The sequence below is a fragment of the Amblyomma mixtum genome, chromosome 1 (assembly GCF_055824585.1).
Source record: "Amblyomma mixtum isolate Tamu chromosome 1, ASM5582458v1, whole genome shotgun sequence".
In the NCBI taxonomy this organism is placed as follows: domain Eukaryota; kingdom Metazoa; phylum Arthropoda; class Arachnida; order Ixodida; family Ixodidae; genus Amblyomma; species Amblyomma mixtum.
In genome coordinates, this window is record NC_143012.1 from 43,314,565 (window position 1) to 43,333,789 (window position 19,225).

General features: G+C 46.6%; 1 protein-coding gene across 1 annotated transcript; it reads left to right on the forward strand.

Annotated features, from left to right (window-relative positions):
• Nucleotides 1–3,446: 3,446 nt before the first annotated feature.
• LOC149366163 (lysosomal Pro-X carboxypeptidase-like) lies at nucleotides 3,447–13,897 on the forward strand. The gene is made up of 9 exons (XM_089549218.1): nucleotides 3,447–3,548; nucleotides 4,031–4,171; nucleotides 4,725–4,826; nucleotides 6,859–7,040; nucleotides 8,337–8,494; nucleotides 9,766–9,935; nucleotides 10,769–10,924; nucleotides 12,468–12,655; nucleotides 13,575–13,897. The coding sequence occupies exons 1-9, from the start codon at nucleotides 3,447–3,449 to the stop codon at nucleotides 13,834–13,836; spliced, it is 1,461 nt and encodes a 486-aa protein (XP_089405344.1). The 3' UTR covers nucleotides 13,837–13,897.
• Nucleotides 13,898–19,225: the final 5,328 nt, after the last annotated feature.

Genomic DNA, 19,225 nt, shown 5'->3' on the forward strand with positions numbered 1-19,225 from the left:
CTAGGATGCGAAGCATAAGGCCGCCGGCGGAGGCTGCGCGTCCGCAAGCGAGCGCACGAGTTGAGCCCCAGCTTTGACAGCTGTTGTGACGTCAGCGCCCCTAGCGGAAGGAGCGGGAGTTAGGCCGCCGGTGGAGGCTGCGCGTCCGCAAGCGAGCGCACGAGTTGAGCCCCAGCTTTCACAGCTGTTGTGACGTCATATCACGTGGTGCGCCGATGTAGGTCAAGTGGTAGCTACGCGGCCGCGCGCGGCGCAGCAAGGAAGAGCTCGGTTGTGCGGCTAATATGCTTCGCATAAAAGAGTGCTTGCGGCGCCCTTGTCTGAGTCCCGTGCTTCTTATTAGCGGACGGAGCCCAAGGGACGCGAGGCTATGCGCATCGAACAATGGTATCGCACTGTCCACGGCATGGGCAAAAACGGACGCATCAGATTGTGTTTGCTTTGACCCCTGTGTGTACTCCCTATCCGTCGTACAGTGCTCGCTCACTCAATGGAATGAGCAATCAAACACACATCCACGCGCTCTTCACCGACAGATTTTTTCTTTTTCTTTCTGCAAACGAAATGTCACGCGACAAATACAAAATAAATAAATAAAAAAACCTGCCTAAAGCAGATCCTTGTTTTTGTAAAGAGTTGTTACCGAATGCTGGAAGAGGTGAGAGCGAATCCATGATAGTAACAGCAAGGAGGTTTACGGCAGTTTCAACACGTGGAACATTATTCATTTTAATGGCAATGGCCTTGTACTACTGTCGCAACGGACAACTCACCTGTCACAGCACTTTTCACTTTGCACCTACCATGGTCGCTGCACCGCCTCGGTGCAAAAAAGAAATCTGATAAATTTTTGTTTACAGCGCGGTAAAGTATTTGACCCATTGGACATCACTGGGTACCCGGCGGTACTGTGGATTCAACACTGCACTTCCTGCATACGAGTTGGATGCTTGAACCACTGGGCTATGGGGTCCACTTGACCCAATAATCAGAGGCGCAAAGCAAGGCCAGTTTGACCTTTGACCATAGCCCACTGCTTATGTAATACCGTAAACTATAACGCCCATAAGGCATCGGTTAATCTACCTTCAATTCTGCCGAATCGTAGTTAAGTCCTTCCAGCTGTACTGTTTAATCTCCTTATTCACCAGATGCATCACAGTGGGGCGTGGTTAAACGAGTATTGACGAAAATCGCAATGTCTCCAAAGGTAGTTCAGAACTTTTTATTAATCGCGGTATTTTCGAAAAAAAAAATGTGAAGTGTGGTTTGCCACAGCAGTAAGCTGGCGAGGGCCGACAACTTCCAGTAGTACATACGCATCCGCGCTGGTCACACAGAAGCCACTTGTGCCGAACCGTCCTCAGCTACAACTCTTAGTTCTTCCTCCTCCCCTTTTTTTCTTTAAACGTATAAGCTCGTGAATGTTCCTCCTCGCCTCTCACATACATACTATAACCAATGAGAGCGTCTTATGTGTTGACGGACAGAGAAAACAAAAATTGGAAGCGACACTTAAGCTCCCTTCTTAAGGGTATGGCGGCGACAGCGTCAATGGGTTAATTCCCATATATGCAGAAGCTCATTCTCTACTTTACACTCATAGCCCCGTGTAAGGGATCGGTAGTGTACGCGGGGCCTTCGGAACAAGTAATTCTCCCTCAAAGCGAAGCGTCTCCTTTTTCGGAACGCGACCGCTCGCGAAAGTGCCGGGAAGTACGGGTGTCCACCCCGCCACACGGTACCGATTCACGCACGTGCTGGCACGACCGTGCGTTTGTGTTTGTGGAAAGGGCGTTTTGCCCTACGGAAGCTGGAGGGCTGGCCATGCTCTCGGTAAACCAATCATGTGAGCAGTGCAACATGATTGGAAGCTACCAAGTGTGGGCCGGGCCTTTAAGGCTTTAAAACCGGGCCCCGGAGCCGGAAGCGAGGTTCTGCGCTAAGGTGAGATGCTATGCATCTTCGGCTATGCCGAGTAGGGGTCTCCCCTAGTGTTAGCCAGTTCCACCTTTTTGTTGTTCTGTATCTCTTTGCTGTTTAATTTGTCTCGAGTGCCTAAACTTGTATATGCAATGTAAATAGCTGTACATAAATTTCAAGTGTTCGCCTTACCCCTGCATCTCAACTACTCACAAGACCGTTTCTGACGGGGCACCCCTGGTGCGAAGGAACGATTCAGTCTTCTGGTCTACAAAGCGTCTCTGGCGGGGTACCTCTGGTGCAAGGAAGATAGAGAACCTGAAATTTACTCCCCGGGAGTCCTCATGCCTCTCCTGGCGCAGTGGTGCAGCGGTTAAGCGATGCGCCACTGCCCTGCGATGGCAGGTGCTGCCACCGATGGGTCTTGTGCGACCCAGGTGGCTCTTCCCGAGTGACCAGTCATTAATTGTACTGCCCCCTACCACAGTGGGCAGTTTGCCCAGAATCTGGTGGACAGGCTGCGATGACGCCGCAAGGTCGCGTGACCTGTAGGTGGTCCCCCTGCCTCCTCGGTTGCTCTCCGGCCACCACCTCCTAGAGCCATGCTCGTGATGTTCCGCTCACAACGCCGGCGCCAATGTCGTCAACGCCGAAACCATATTTTCCGGATATTCAGTTCATAGATGCCGCGAAGAACGCTAAGTAGTTCACAGGGATTCAAGAATGACTGATTGTTTGCATGGTTAGTTTTATGTGACAGTGTGACTCAGCGGGCTGTAAGGATCGCCGTGTTCAATGACTCCTGATTATTCTAGATAGCCCACTGCTATTTATAGCTTGTACCGAAACCTCAGTCCACGCCAAAAATTTCGCATTCCTCTTCCATCTCAATGGAGCCGTCGCGGCTGGGATCGAACTCATCAGCCTGACAGCGAAGCCACTAAGCGACCTCTGCCGACAAACACAAGATAGCGTAATGAAATTACTTTTTAATGCCTTTCTGACTTCGGTCCAGGATAGCCATGCGCCAGCGAACGGTTCAAGCAGCACCTCAGTCGAACAACGAATGAGAGGTTTGGTTTCATTTCCTTTTCGCTGGGTGTTCAGCACTCCATTCGGCGTTACAACCCCGTTATTATCACTCTTTATCGCGTTATCTGGTCATGTTCTAACCTCTACCCACGTTGACTTCTGACGGCCTTAGAAAAGATTAATAAGAGAGTGCAAGCGAACTTTCAGGGTAAAAGAACCCTTCCTCCCCCCCCCCCCCCCCCACCCCCTCCGCGCTTCGCATACAAAAGTAATAACCGATAACGAGTGTCCCAGGGAATGTCCCTCACACGCGGAAAACAAGCAGGTCGAACAAATGCATATCCAGGCAGGAATAGCCACAACTTCCAGCCTAGGTTGCAACCCGATACCAGCAACAGGAACAATGATGTTTGTTCTTTCACTTTCGACTACTACCTCCCAGCTTGTCCGCCGCAGGAGGAGTTAGTAGTGTGGTCTGCCGCTGACCAAAGATGAACGCGGTGTGGGTATGGGGCTTGGCGTTAAGCGCGATCGCCGCCAGCGTTACGCCGGCCAAGGTCGGACCGTACAAGAAGCATTTCTTTCGAACGAAGGTAAGGGGCATTTTGTTACCTGGAGCCCACAGGAATATCTGCCATCATATATAAGAAGTTTTGTTTTACTCTATGCATAACTGCTAAGCAAAGTAATTGGATCTGGCTGGGTAATTATCATACATAAATACACTTGAACGAAGCATCCACATGGTCAGCTAACTCAACCTTAAAACCTATCGTCAACCTATGGGTACAATTTTATAAAAAAAAAAGTCTCTACATTGCACAATGATCCCCTAGAAAAGCCACAGAAGAAAAAGCGCATATCAAGTCATATTCCTGGTGTCCTGTAATCGTATCTGTTATAACATCGTGCATGTGAAAAAAAGCGTGGTGCAGCCACTTGGATATTTGATACACATACTAAGCGTCGTTTCTTGAGTGGTTGCTTTCGATGAATTTAGGTTTGAATTCATTAAGACGTGCTCAATGTGTGCCTTTTTTCCCCCTCTGTTAAAGCCTTCGCTTTTCACATTCAGGTTGACCACTTCGGATTCCACAACAATGACACCTTCGAGATGCGCTACGCTGTCGCTGATCAGTTTTGGGATCGAAGCAAAGGTCCGATATTCTTCTACACCGGCAACGAGTTCTTTATGGAGAACTTCATTGAAAACACGGTAATGTAGATGTATAAGTCGCATAAGCATTAATAATTTATTGCATTCTTTTCACTCATAGGGCTTGAGAGACTTTGAGAGGGGAGTACGCATGGGAAGAAAAAAGAAACAGTTAAACCAACGAAAATCTATTAATGCATAAAATCATACTTGGAAATTTTAATAATGCTCTCGAGGTAAAAAAAATAAAACAAAATGTCACTGCGTCACATCTATCCTGTCATACTGCATGTTATTGCGTGCCTGTCATACCTAACGCCTGTTTTTAAAATTCTAGAATACACACTTTTTATATTTTTTATAACGGCTTGGCATTACCCTTCAAAGTCGCTTCGTGTCTCTTTGGAGATTTTTGGTTTTCGTCGGAGAATCTACTCGCGACCGAAACACATTCTCAACTAAAATTTACTCATCAGCTCTCTTTTTCTCTAAGAAATACCAATGCGCTACTTATATGCGAAGAGTTGTCGCTTGCTCATTGCTTCAAACTGTGCCTTTCTTAGCCAGTGTTCGTCTGCTTTTCTAAAAAATTCCTTTATTTTTATCATGACAGGGCCTGATGTGGGAATGGGCACCCGAAATGAAAGCACTGATTATATTCGCTGAGCATCGCTTCTACGGCAAATCGATGCCCTTTGGTCAGGAGTCCCTATCGGTAAGTGTGACAAGCGACGCGCACTGCACATAAACGCAGCGCACTTCCTAACTGTGACTACTTCGATCGCCACAAGGAACATCATATTCATCATCATCAGCCTGACTACGCCCACTGCAGGGCAAAGGCCTCTCTCTCCCATGTCTCTCCAATTAAACCTGTCCTTTGTCAGTTGCAGCCACCGTTTCACCTCAGATTTCTTAATCTCATCCACCCACCTAACTTTCTGCCACCCCCTGCCACACTTCCCTTCCCTTGGAATCCACTCCGTTACCTTTAAGGACCAGCGGTTATCTTGCCTTCGCATTACATGCCCAGCCCAAGCCCATTTCTTCCTCTTGATTTCAATGAGGATGTCACTAACCCGCGTTTGTTCCCTCACCCACTCCACCCTCTTCCGATCTCTTAACGTTACACCTATCATTTTTCTTTTCCATAGCTCACTGCGTTATCCTTAACTTAAGCTGAACGCCTTTCGTCAGCCTTCACGTTTCTGCCCCATAGGTGAGGAACATCAAAACCGCGGTATTATTACATTTGATGACGTTTAGGCTGTGTAGCGCTCTTCGTGGCAAAGTTAACGTAGAAACCCCAGCTCTACGCGTTATTTTTTGTTTATACCGTATTAGGGTTGTATTCTTAAATATTTATTCTACCAAACAGCCAAGAATTGAACGCATGGTTGAGGCTGTAATGGAAACGCTAGCCATAAAAGTAGTGCGAATATTCGTGAGTCAAATATAGGAAGAGCGTGAAGGAGAGATGGACAGAAACTATTGGAAAGATTATACAATATGCTCTCGCGCTTTCTTGCCAGAGAAACACTGCAGGTATCGAGAACGGAATGTTACGCTGAAGATTCCAGTCGTCTGCGCAGTCAACAATCGCAATGAATTGTTTCAGGAGAAATGCAGGATATCGGATAGTGCGACTTCCAAGGGCAGAATGAAACCAGCCGGATTATTCTTATCAACTTAGCGTGGTAGACTTTGCACTGATGTGTAAATTTTGAATAACGCTGCCTATGACTTATTGAAGAAACGCGAGCAGAGCGGAGCCTAGGTGCTCTGCTGTTCGCATTTCTTTTAATCCCGCTTTCACTTCGGTGGCAGGAAAAAGACGCTAGAGTTGTCCGTCATGCATTCTAGGATGACTCTAACGTATTTTTCTTACCACCCAGGTAAAAGCGCCATCAAAAGAAATTCGAACAGCGGAGCACGTAGGCGCCGCGCTGTTCGCGTTTCTTTCCATCTTGATGGTACATCAGTAATCAGGTAGTTCCTTTGCTTTTTATAACTTCTTACCAAACCTAATTATATCGAAGTCTACAGAATGCTCGTATTATGGTATCCACAATATGTGGGACATTTGCATGTTCAGTTTTTTTTACAGATTTACCACACACTCCGACATGTGTCATCTGGGAAAAATATTTTTATACCTTCTCGTTCTAAGATACCGTGACCTGTAGCGTTAAACAGTAGGACACTGCCTTTTGAGTTATCATAGAACGGTTCAATCCCGATCTGCCTTTTCCGATTTCTGTATAGTTCTACAGACTGCTTCTTTTCCACTGAATTAATCCAGCTTCTACATTCCGCGTTTTCCACCTGTCGCTTAAAGCTCTTCCTTTCTCCGTTCATGTTTTCTACATACTCGTTAGTTTCCTAGTCCTTTTCCGCCACGGTGAATCAGTGCACTTTCAGTATAAGTATTTAAGCACCTTTAAGCACTGTAGCGCCACCCAGGAATGCGAGTTGTCTAAAAGAGCCAAATCTGCTAATCTTATATCCGCACTGCCTGCCATTACCACTATTGACGGCATAACACGACTGTCTGGTAACCAGCATTTAAGTTATATAGCATTAAAACACCTTGCGAACGTGTTACTAGGACGAGAAAGACCTTCAAGCAAGTTTAAATAGGGGCTACTCGAGTACTTGAACATATTTTGCCACGAGAACATGCCGCTGCATAGGCGAGTGAGGTGACTCTATTGGAGAAAACAGTTCATCGGCGTGCACGTTTGCAGGGGCTACCCCAACTGGGCTACCTCAGTGCTGAGCAGGCGCTGGCCGACTACGCCGATCTTTTGATCCACCTGAGGGGCACGCTACCCGGAGCGGCTAATCGCCCCGTGGTAGCCTTTGGTGGTTCCTACGGAGGCATGCTGGCTGCCTGGATGCGCATGAAATACCCGCATCTAGTTACAGCGTGAGTATCACAACCAGGACAAGGTTTTCCGAGCTTTAAGTGGTTGATCGCTTACTCATTTCTCATCTTTTGACTCACACTCTTAATAAGATCTGACGCTTAGGACAAGTTGTACGGTGAGGGCGTGGTTTTGCTACCTGAATAAAAAAAAATCACCGGACTTTTACCTTTGGGGTAAGGCGATTTCAGCGGCAGTCGAAGTGGTGCAATGCCAATCGGAGGGTTTACTGGCTCTGTGTAGAGATGTAGGTTGTCGCTTTTATGCTGCTAAGGACGACACGGCCTCGCTGGACGTTCCGCATATACAGCTGCCGCTGTAGCAAAAACAACCCTTATAAAAATGGTCCATACAAAGCCTATAGAGTTCTTATAAACTCTATTGCCTCGTTATAGACATTTATTTTGGTCTATTTATAGTCTATAGACTATATACAGTCAAAAGTCCACTAAAAGTGTATGGCCATAAATCTACAGACTGTCTGAGTATAGCATTTGCACCATTTGCATTGCATCTATAGTATTGTATCTATGCATCTATTTGCATTGCATCCACACCATTTGCATTGCCTATAGACTGTTCTCTAGGGTCTATCTATAGAGAGTCTATAGACTTCATGGACAGAAGTCTATGGACAGTCTATATACCGTTTAAAATTTTTTTAAGGCTATATACTCCCTTTTTCGCCGCGTATAAGTTCTAGTGAATGCCTTTAGTTCAGAGTGTTAGAGTAAACGGGCACAACAACCAGTCATGGAATGTGGGCGTACGGGTGTACGGTACGCCTACGTCACACGCTCATTCATTCCTATAAGGCAGGAGCCCGACACCGCAGGGCGGAGGAAGAGCGACAGGGAGAGGGCCGCCGACAACGACGACACGACCTCGCTGGGCGTTTCTCATATACAGCTGTCGCTGTAGCAAAAAGTGAAAAGAGCATGCTCACTCCGAAGTGAGGAGTTGTAGCTATGCATCGGATGAAAAAAGAAAGGATGAAGTTGGTAAGAAGAGCAATCTTCTGGCCTGTCACTTCACACAAGTGCGAATAGAGGTGTATTTATAGGCAAACGAGTAAAGAGAGAGAAAGTGAAAATGGGGATCTGAAGGTGGAGTGAATTGTGAGTCATGTATAATACGTTTCTTCGTGACAAACATCACCATACGAGTTGAGTCCACTTTAGAACGAAGTCAGCACCCCGTGACCTGAAGTTAATCTCGTTCTCGTGACACTGTGACACGTGGGGCTTGGAGAGCAAGGTGCTCTATTGACGGCATGTTTGTGACTATACCTTGTGCAGGGCACTCTCAAGCAGTGCTCCCCTGCTGATGTTTCCCGGACTGTCGCCATGTTCAGCTTTCAATCAAGCGATCACCTACGCGTTCGACCAGGAAGGACCCCTGTGTGCCAAGGCAGTTCGCAAGTCGTGGTCCATCATCGAAGCGAAGTTTTCTTCAGGTCAGTTCAGCCTCACCTAATCTGGTGGATTCCGGCAGGATAAGTGTAAGGTGAAAGCTAGTTGGTACGGTCTGAATTGACACGAAAGTGATCAGCTTGTTGTCGGAAGAACAAGAGCGATAAGTATTTATTTTTTTTTGCTATCACAGGGCGATCACTTGCTCCTCCGTAAAAGTGATAGTTAAAAATGAACGAACAAATGGACTAGCTGTAGCAATGCATTTGATTTTGCGGTCTTGAGGAAAGGAGGAGCAGAAGAGCACTTTTGTGCGAGCAAGTTAATCCTAAATTGGCCATCTTCAAGCTACTGGTCCTGAGTAATTTTCAACTGTGGGAGCATGTAATAAAGTCAATACGAAGGTGACTATTTTCATGAGGCTTCACCAAAATCAGTAATTTGTTCCTGGTTTGGCGTTTCTTCATTTTCCGAGAACATACCGGTGAAGGATGCGGGAACGAAGGAGCCAGCTATTCTCATGCATTTTGTTTGGCCTTCTTGCATTTATGGACTGTGGCAGAGCACTTTTTCCGACTAGGTTAGCCACAGAGTGATAAAATTTATTTTGATTCCGACTGCCGTGTGAGGAACAGGGCGTTGCATTTATGATGAAGTTTGAAAACACTCCTTTTCGGCTTGCAGCAATAATTCGGGGGGTGGCGGGGCCGAATTGTCATGGCGGAAAGCTAATGACTTAAAGGGCGAACGTTTGTCTACGACAGAAACAGAACGTGTTACAGCGACTTGCGAAAGACAAGTTTGTTTATCAAATCAACAAAGCTTGCGACATGGATACGCCGCTGGAGTAGACAGTAGGCCGTGGAGTAGGCGGTGGAGTAGGCCGCTATATACGATGTGGGTTTGTATAAAGCGGGATTTATTTTTCTTGAGCCTTAGTGTGGCTGTGTTAACTATTGTAGAAAAGCGTCTTGTTAACTACTTCAGACAAAAAATCTGCAGTCCTGCTTTCCATAAGTTACATTAAAAGTAAGTACCACTGAGCTCGGCGCATGATGGCCTCAGTTGCCTATGTGCCATAAAACCCAACAAACAAACAAACAAACAAACAAACAAACAAACAAACAAACAAACAAACAAACAAACAAACAAACAAACAAACAAACAAACAAAAGTAAGTGCAAATCTTATGTTTTGTGAGTCCATATTTTTCATTGCGTTCCGTGCCACAGTAAATACTCGATGCCGTCATGATTACCGTTTTCATGTTCATGACCTTTAAGCATTGCTCTCTTCTTTTTTTTACCACCTGCAGAAAAGTCGGTCAAAGCTTTACGTGATAAGTTCAAGCTGTGTCAAGACCTACACGTCGGCGACTACATAAAGCTGCGAGACTGGCTTCACGACGTCTACATGGTGCTCGCTATGCTCAACTACGTCGACGCTTCGACTCTTCTGACTCCTCTTCCAGCTCGTCCCGTCAGGGTGAGGACGGTTGCCTCTTTTTCTTACTCTCTACGGCAAACATCTGTCATACTTTCAATAGATTAATCGGTTGCAGTGTATCGCTCACTGCGTCCAACGATATTGTGGCATGCATTCCTTAAAGGGACATTATTCAAACAGGTGTGTCTTGGACAAGAACCGATTAAACTGCCTTCTTCCATCGCCACGTGGTCTATCTCTGTTTTCACGCAAACGGCTTGGAATGGTGTGTGCAAACATGCGCGCAGAATCCCCCCCTCCACACCCCCCCCCCCCCCCCCCCCCGAAAAAAAAAAAGCTGATATGGCGGAAGAAACATGAACAGAAGTTTATCAATGGGGTAAACAAAGAAGTGTATCTGGTACCTATACATACCTAGGACAAACAGGCGGGTGTAGAAGTGACAGACTGTATGAACATCTCTACAAGACTGAAAATTAGCTTTCGGGCGACGTAAGTGCTAATTCTAGGGAACATAAGTGTGCAACGGACTTCGAAAACTACGCAGAAAAGTACTAGAGGTTTTCGTGTGTTAGCGATCTCTTAGTATCTTTATCGGCGAAGGTGTTAGCATACCTTGGGTTCAATGTGTGAACGGAAATATGGTACTGTATCGCGTTTCTGGAGTAAATGTCTTCTGGATGTTTGTCGCTAGGCCGCAGCTGACAGGCGTGTGTGTCTCGTATGTTCTCTCTTTGCAGCTAACTTTTAGCGCTTTTTCGTAAAAAATGTTGTGATAAAATGTGTTTCTTTCTCGAAGAAACTCGGTGGTTGCTGACAGTATTTTTCATTTCGACGCATACTTATGCTTTCTTTTTAAATTCTGTGTCCAGGAAGCGTGCAAGTTTCTACAGAGCAGCTTTGCCAGCGACGACGCCCTCGTGGATGCCGTCGCTAAAACAGTGAACCTCTACTTCAATGGCACGGGCACGCGGGCCTGCAACCACATCGACATCTTCAACGCAAACCAAACGTCTTGGCGGTTCCAGGTAAGTCTGGGACGGGAACCAAACTTGGTGCAACAACATTGCTCAGGGAAAGGCCCAACTAACCGCATTAAGCGCAACCATAGGCTATAAAATAAAGCCGTATAATTTTTTAATGCGAGAGCATTACTAGACTATGTCGGCGAGGTCGTGTCACCAAAACGTGTCCGCATAGTTGTATCGCTCTCAGCAGAGGTAGGATCAAACGGATGGCTGTAATCGATAGAGGACGATGTGAGGATGATGCGCAGAAAATTTGATTTCAATAGGATGATTTCTCAATTAGAGCCGAAAATGTCGAAAAACCGTCGAAATAACGCGGACGTCTATATAGTGAGTGGATGGGAAAACAGCCGTGGAGAGCAAAATAGTGGAGGAATAGGAAAAGGGGTGAAAATAAAGTTTGAAATGGATTTAAATGTGTTTTATGAGTGATAATTAATCGAACAAAAAGTTTAATTGACATAGATTAATTAGTTAATCAATTAGAAACAAAAGTCGTTGGACGGTTGAATAGGCTAGATGGGGATATAGTATGTGGACGGGAAAAAGCAATGGCACCAAATTTGAAAAACCAAAATGCGTGATTGAGGTGAAAATGGGTGTAATCAGAGTGAATGTAATTAATTGAAAAAAATGTAAAGCAAAGTGATTGCAATCGATAACCGCAGTCAATGAGGATGATTAATCTACAGCAATTAATGTCAATTAAATGGCTCATTAATGTGCTAATGAAGGCCAATTCGATGCTAATTAAGAACAAAGAGGGACAAACACTATCAAAGAGGGCCAAACAGTATCAAAGAGAGGCAAAGAGAGACAACGAGTGCCGTGGAGGCGTCAGTACTTTCGCAATCTCTCCATGCTGGTTGCTGTAGTGATCTCTAACGTTTTTTTTCTATTCTTGCCAAAGAAAATAACTATCAAGATATCAGGTAATAATGCACGGCTTTCCTTTGTATCGGTTTCGCAGTCAGCTAGTCAGTACTCGTTTGTCGCATCACTGCATGCGCCCATAGACACATTTGGAACAGGGGGACCCTACCGATTAGGGGCATAGGGTCAGAACGGGGCGGAGGGACGACGGTTCTGCGCGTGTGCACTTGAGCACCGCTATGCCCTGATGACCCTAATCGACAGGGTCCCCCTGTTCTAAGTGTGTCTAGCGTTACAAAACCACCACGCAGTCGTTCATTTCACTTGAATCGCGATTCAGCAAGCATTGTCACAAAGCATCATTTCACCAGTGAGATTTTATATCGAACTCTATGTACAGTACGGTCCATTGTTAAAGGGAACATGCGATCGTGTGCTCTTTGCACTTCACGAAGCCCTGCCGCCTAGACGCGGCGAGAATAGGCGGCATCAGGCGCATGCACGGACTGATCAGCCGTCATGCTTACTGCGCATGCGTCTTGTGCCGACAATTCCCACTAGTTCTCGACGGCAGCGCTCCGCGAAGCGCGTAGGCCACGCGGTCGCATGTTCCCTTTAACAGCGGACCGTACTGTACACGTGTGAGCTCTTCACATGGTTAACAACGCAGGAATGCACCGAGCTCACCATGCCCACGTGCAGCGACGGCATCACGGACATGTTCTACCCCAGTGTGTGGAACAGCGCCGAATTCGCCCAGCAGTGCGAGAGGAAGTTCGGCGTTAGGCCCGACTTCTACCACTGCGTCATGACGTTCGGAGGGAGAAAAGTGGGCTCGGCTTCCAACATAATATTCAGGTACGTTTTGCTTTAGCAAGATATGCCCCCCCCCCCCCCCCCCCCACCCCCGCTCGCGTTGCAGCAGTGAAGTGTAGATGTGTTGGGAGCACCGGAGGAGGCACATATTGTCGCGCCCCCAGGATCAAAATATTGGAACTGTATTTCCAAATGCCGGTCCTACGAAGGACCAGAGTTAGACCATCGATTTGCGATATTGGGCAGATTACCTGCGCTGCTTGGGGTTGTACGTTCGCCATGGAGTGACGTGATTTAATTGATGTCGCTTTGTCTGCTACCGCGGCATGCGGTTTTTTGAATAGCACGAGAAATGGCCCAAGTTAGTTGAGCCTCAGCGGTGAGCGTAACCGCGTTTTCTAAATTCCAAAAAGTGATACGGCTGTTACTAACGGCAGGCTACAAACCTCTAACACCAGCTCCGTAAAAGCAGGTTTTTAGCGGCTGACACAGTGAGGTAGAAGCCCAGTCAAAAAGCAAAACAAAAAATTTCTGTCGTCACAACAAATTTTCTGTAACGTTTTTCACCGAAAACTTAAAGCAACAACAGAATGTTTTGTTTTAACAGCAGTATTTCGTGTAGTTACTACAGAAATGTACAACAGAACTACAGAAATATTCTGCATAAAAACTACCGTACTACAGAAAAACACCGCAAAACAACAGAAAGATCTGTCGTTACGACAAGGCTACAAAAACATTTGTCGTATTTCGGAAACGGTTCTGTCGTTTTTTGCGACTGGCAGACGTCAAAAAGCTATACTTCTTTTCTTGTGCCTGGCTGTGGGCTAATACCCTTTAGAGTAAATGCGTTTTATAATCATACGAAAACCTTTAGCGATTCATCTGAATGCCAGGCGCCCTGATGACGATCTCCATTCAATTGACAAGGCACTCAGTCGTGTACACCGGCTTTGCGCAGCCAAGGAGACCTGGACCCGTGGTCGGCGGTGGGCATCAGGGAGTCGCTGTCTGACAGGCTGCCAGTCATCCTGATCTCTGGCGCGGCGCATCACAGTGACCTGCGGTTCTCCACGGACAGCGACTCAGCCTCGCTCAGGGCGGCCCGGCAACTAGAGAAGGCGCACATACTGCGGTGGCTGGAAAAGGCGGCCCTCGAGGACGCCAAGGATACTCTAGTCCGCACTGCACGACAACACCCTCTGTTCACGCATTTCTTCTGAGAAAGTCTATATACATTGCAATCGTGCAGTTCTTTTCGTCGGTTTTGAGTACAGCTGTAACTTATGCGGTCTTTGTGATACCCCGGAAAGCGTCTTGTAGGTGCCATTGAGTCCCCAAAGAGCCGCAGAGTGGTTTTTGTCTTGCCTTGCTTTTCGCCTTCTGGTATGAAATAAATACTGCCGGTAATCAAATTAAATACTGCAAACCTGAGGTCTGCAATACTTAGTTCTCGTGACGTAACAACAACAGCAAATGTCTTCACTGGTGTCAATTTTTTTGCCGGCGACACTTCGTCCTCAAGCATCCAGCCCTAGCCTAGAAAAGTGAAGCGCTTTCTCTGTAATTATCGAAATGTTTCCCTATCAGTTTTAGTTTCAGGCGTCCTAGCGAACTTTAACGACGGCTTATTCAGCATTTTCTTTTGCAGTGGATATTTTCTGAGGTTCATGCTTTCTTTTTCCGGCTGCGTACGGCTTGACAGCGCCACCTACATAAGAGACCAGTATCTGCTCGTCAAGGACGCTCATCAAGCCGGCTCGTAGTTCTGGACGGGTGAACTGCAGTCTGCCTGGCTCACGAGGCGTGCACAGAATATAGGAAATCGATCCTTCTTTCATTTTGCACCGTAGACTGTGTATGCAGATTTCTTCGGAATAATGTCCGCCGGCATCGCCGTCGTAACCGGAAACTCGCCGCAATTATCATCATCATGAGCTTAGCTACGTGATCTCCAATTAACCCTGTCCTGCTTCAAGTGGGTACCTTGTCTCTGCAAACTTCCTAAACTCATCCATCCACCTGAATTTCTGTCGCCACCCTGCTACGCTTGCCTTCCTTAGGAATACACTGTGTTAACCTAAGGAACTACCTGTGACCCGTTATGACTACACGCCTTGCTTAGGTCTGTCTATTTGATCTGAGCTAGGATATCATTAGCTGGCGTTTGTTCCGTGACCTACTTCACTCTATTCCTGTCTATTAATACTGCCCCTGTCATTTTGCTTTGCATAGCTCACTGCGCTGTCCTGACATTAAGTTCTGTTAGCCTCTAAGTTTCTGTCCCTTAGGTGAGCACTGGTAAGATGCAGCTGTTGTAAAGTTTTCTCTTGAGGAATAATAATAAGCTGCTGTCGCAACCTAAGAGTAAGTGATAAATGCCCTTCCTCCGGAAAAGATCCGTCATCTTTTGTAAAGACGCCAAAAACCACACACACACACAAGACAAGAGAACGGGAGAGAGCGCCTGTCCCGTTCTCTTGTCTTGTGTGCGTGTGTGGTTTTTGGAGCCTTTAATTTACAATGAATTACCAACTAGCCCAGCAAGAAGTACCGTCAACTTTCTTGGGGCAGAAAATATCACCGACCCACCACAGCGATTGGCTACAATGTTCGCATTGTTGGACACCTTATGAATATAGGGGACAACATCCGGTCGTATTTCTTCTCGAGTGCCGCCCTCCAGCGGTGTTCGAGCATACCAACCGCTGCAGGAGCTTCTCAGCAACACACACCACGACTAAAATAGGGAAACCAGCTTTCAGAAACCAATCAATCTGATTGTTCAGGCTCTCTTGTACCAGGTGAACGCATGATTTTTTTTCAAGGCTCCCTTCAAAAAGAACGTAGCAATGGCCCGTTTTACAATCTTGGAATGAGCCGATTCAAATGGCAGCAGGTGTTTTCGCGCTAATGGCGACTGATGCCATCGTCAAATGAAATGCGAAGAGCGGAGCGCGTAGCCAAAGGTCCATTTTACGCCGCCTGCCTGTCCTCATCAGACACAAGCGCGCTCATTTGGTTTGCGATACTTTTGCTTCTGTTTTCTTTGACATTCGTTTTATCGCATTGCCACTGGAGCGTCCCGAGCATTCTTTCCACCAACTGCAGCCTGCGCACCGCGGTATACTATACCGCTGGCAGCCACAGCTGTGGACCACTTGCGTGAAGCGAGCGCTCTTAGCTCCCTGGCGTGCAGGGATTTGATTTAGCTTCAATCCTCGGCGTGTTACCAGCATCTAGTTGCGCGGTGAACAAATACAGGTCGACCGGTTGCGTGAATTAAAAAAAGAACGAAGGCCTCTTCTACTCAGTACGATGGCTATGACATTAAAGTAGTCTCATCTTAGATACGACAGGTCGACATGCACGTATGGCAGAAAAGGCACACCTGGTGTTGTCGGCTCTCCAAATTCGCCGACTCTGCTCCCAGTGAGTTGAAAACGTTGACTCGTTAGAGAACGTCACACGGCCCCAGTTCTCCGTAGTCCATGGTGCATGGTCACGTGCAAACACAAGCCTTGCTTTTCTATTTGCTTCTTTGCTTCTGACACCACTGCCCCAGCATCACAACTAATCGGACCAGTATTGAAAATATACTGGCAAATACCGGCCCTACAAAGGACCACAGTGAAACCAGCCGTTTCCAATACTGAACCGATTACATGTGCTGCTTACCAGTTTCTGCGACGGTACAAGGCTTCGCAGAGCAGTCTCGTGCAGAGGACGTCTAATGGTTGACGTGATGGCACACAAGGGAAAAAGTGTCCTCTACCTCACGAGCCGTAATGCGTGGTGCGTCTACTGCAGCGGCCACACTAAGTAAGGTCTTAATCCTTTCCGGTAACCCGCTGTCTGTGCCCGCGTAGCAAGTGTGCCCGAGAAATTCTAGTAATCGTAGACAGTGGATGACCTGTTTCTTTTGCAATGACGCGTTGCCATAGCTTTGCTGCGCACCGTGACGGCAAAGAGAAACGATTCGCGCTCTCTTATCAGGCTGCACGCTAATGCATGAATGTGCGATTTCAGGGCATTCAAGCCTTCGTGGTGGCGAAAAAGTTGTGCTCACTATCAGAACCAAGTGATTCAGGAACTGTCGCGTTGGACAGCGACCGCAACCTGGTAGGTCTTTTTCACTGCTCGCACCGCGGCCAGACGCTGATAACACGACGATGATGGAAGCGAAATCAAAGCGCTGCAGGGAAGCGAGTTAAGAGCGCTTGCTTACCCCACGTAGGCCACAGCCGGGGCTGCCAGCGAAACCGCCCTGAACAAGTTGAGGTGGGTGGAAAGAGTGAATGTGGCGCTGCAGCGGCAAAGCGAGAAAATGAACGGAAAAGAAAACAGAAGCAAAACTACCGCAAACCAGATGAGAGAGTCTATCTCTGATTGCGACGGGCAGACGTATTAAAGTGCGCCTGTCGACATGCACTCCTCTGTTCGCATTTCATTTGAAGCTGACAGTAGCCTTCGTCAAAAGTATATAGCCCAAAGGGTCGACTTCTGAGCCTTGCAGCGTGGCTCCTCTTGCATACTCGGGGACCTTAATCTCACAAAGGCGGGAGGAATTTAAGTCTTCAATCATCCCAAGCTTAGGGCTGTCAAATATAGTTAAGAGCCGCGCTACACGACTTGGAAGCAAACCACTTAGGCCCTATATTTTTGAACAAGAATGTACTACATCCAGCACGTGCGATCTGTTGTTATCATTTCATATCTAAAATGTGCAATCTATTCTGGTCGGACTTATTCGTAGGTGAAGGTTGGACCTCTGCCATGTTCTTTAAAGACCACTAAAACATCTTGCACGGAGTCCGTGCGTGTCAAACCTGGTTGCTCTTTAGGGTTAATTGGAGGGACATGGGAGAGGCCTTTGCCCTGCAGTGGGCGTAGTCAGGCTGATGATGATGATCATTATGATCTTGTGCATGGACACTTCACCATACCTTTGCTCTTGCTGCGGAGAGACAATTTGGTTCCTGATCCATGACTTTTTGAATAACTACAGAACCACTTTAATTGGTCGTTAACACCTTCCCCGAAATGCTCTAAGGTGCTCTTTGTGAGGAAAGCGGATTAAAATTGTTTACGACTGTATTTACCGATTGGTTTTTGCAGTTCTGCCTTTTTTTTGTGACTCCATGCTGTGCAGCGTTTCTTAATTTTTTTCATAGACTTTATGTTATTTAGTGCTTATGCCTGAGCTGTGCCTTCTCCATGCATCTCGCTATTTTTCTGTACTTTTTTTTTGGTACAAGATCCCAGACAACCCCAAGACAACATCTTTGCTTTTAGTCTGTGGTCCATGTTCGGCATTTCTGGGGATAAAGCTTCGATACATTTAAAAAAGATTAAATTCCTGAGAAAAATTAAAAATAAAGAAACGACGCTGGCAGTTCTTGTTGTTACCAGAAGTGATGGGGAAATTGTCAAATATAAAAAAAAAATATTAGCCATAGTTTTTCTTCTTTCTTCATCCTAACGCTTCAAACCCGTGAATTTGACAGTAACAATGACGTTGAAATGGAAGCTTTTTATCCACACTGAGGGAAAAACGTATTTTCAGAGGGAGTTACGAAGTATTTATACTATATAACTTGAGTTCACAGTTTTCTTCTGGTACACTAGTTTCCCTTTCTATCACTCATCATCAGCGGAAGGACTCAGTTTTAGCAGTCATCATAGGCAACAGCCATCCAAGGGCAAGCCGAGGTGTCATCGCTACTAGCAAATCAGACGCATGGTCCCCCCCAAAATAGGCGCGTCGGCGCCTTCGGGTCAACCGTGGGCATGCCTGACGTCTCCAGGACGGGGCAGCCGAAGACCTTTCATCGGATAAGTCCCATCACCACGGTGGCAGCATCGATGGTCATCAATACCTGACTAGCCGTCTTCAACAGTAAGTCCAAGCTCTTCCGATGGCATCTTGTTCGCTTCTTAAAACTGGTCGATTTCTGGCGCCGTCACCTTTGCTCGCGCTGTTTGTGTGTGACGCATTTGCGAGTGACAAGCTGTTATCGCTTATACTGGTGCAGATGGTTTTGGTTCGTGGGCTGCCAATGCTCACAACACTTTGTAGTTGTGGTGCGAAAAGGCTGCTCATACGTATACAGGGATCCATATCCCTATGCTGTGATGTGCATATCTATTGCTTTCGTGGATATGCACTGCTATGGAAGACTGTATATGCGAAATTAATGGTTAGGGTTTTGTTGCTCAGTGTTAGTGTTATGTAGAGGACTTTCGTCAAAGGTGTATGGCCTCACTGTCGTGATAAGTCATAACACAAAACTATGGCATTGAGCTACTGCCCAATGACGTAGCTGTCTTAAAAGGGTGGGGCCTTGAAGGCTCCTGAGAAGATGACTGTCCTTGGTAGTGGAATCCAGGTATTGTATTTGGCTTCAGGGGTAAGTGTCAGGGTGTGATATTGTTATGGCTGGTCAATTTCCCACCTCGGCGAACAGAGAAAATTCTAGAAGCGTTTTTTCTCCCTAGAAATGTCGCAAAAGCTGGTGCTATTAGAACAAAACAAAGCACGAACATGTTATAGCTTTGCATTTTACGAGAAGGAGCGGTTTACTGTCTTGAATTTTTAAACCATTTTATTGT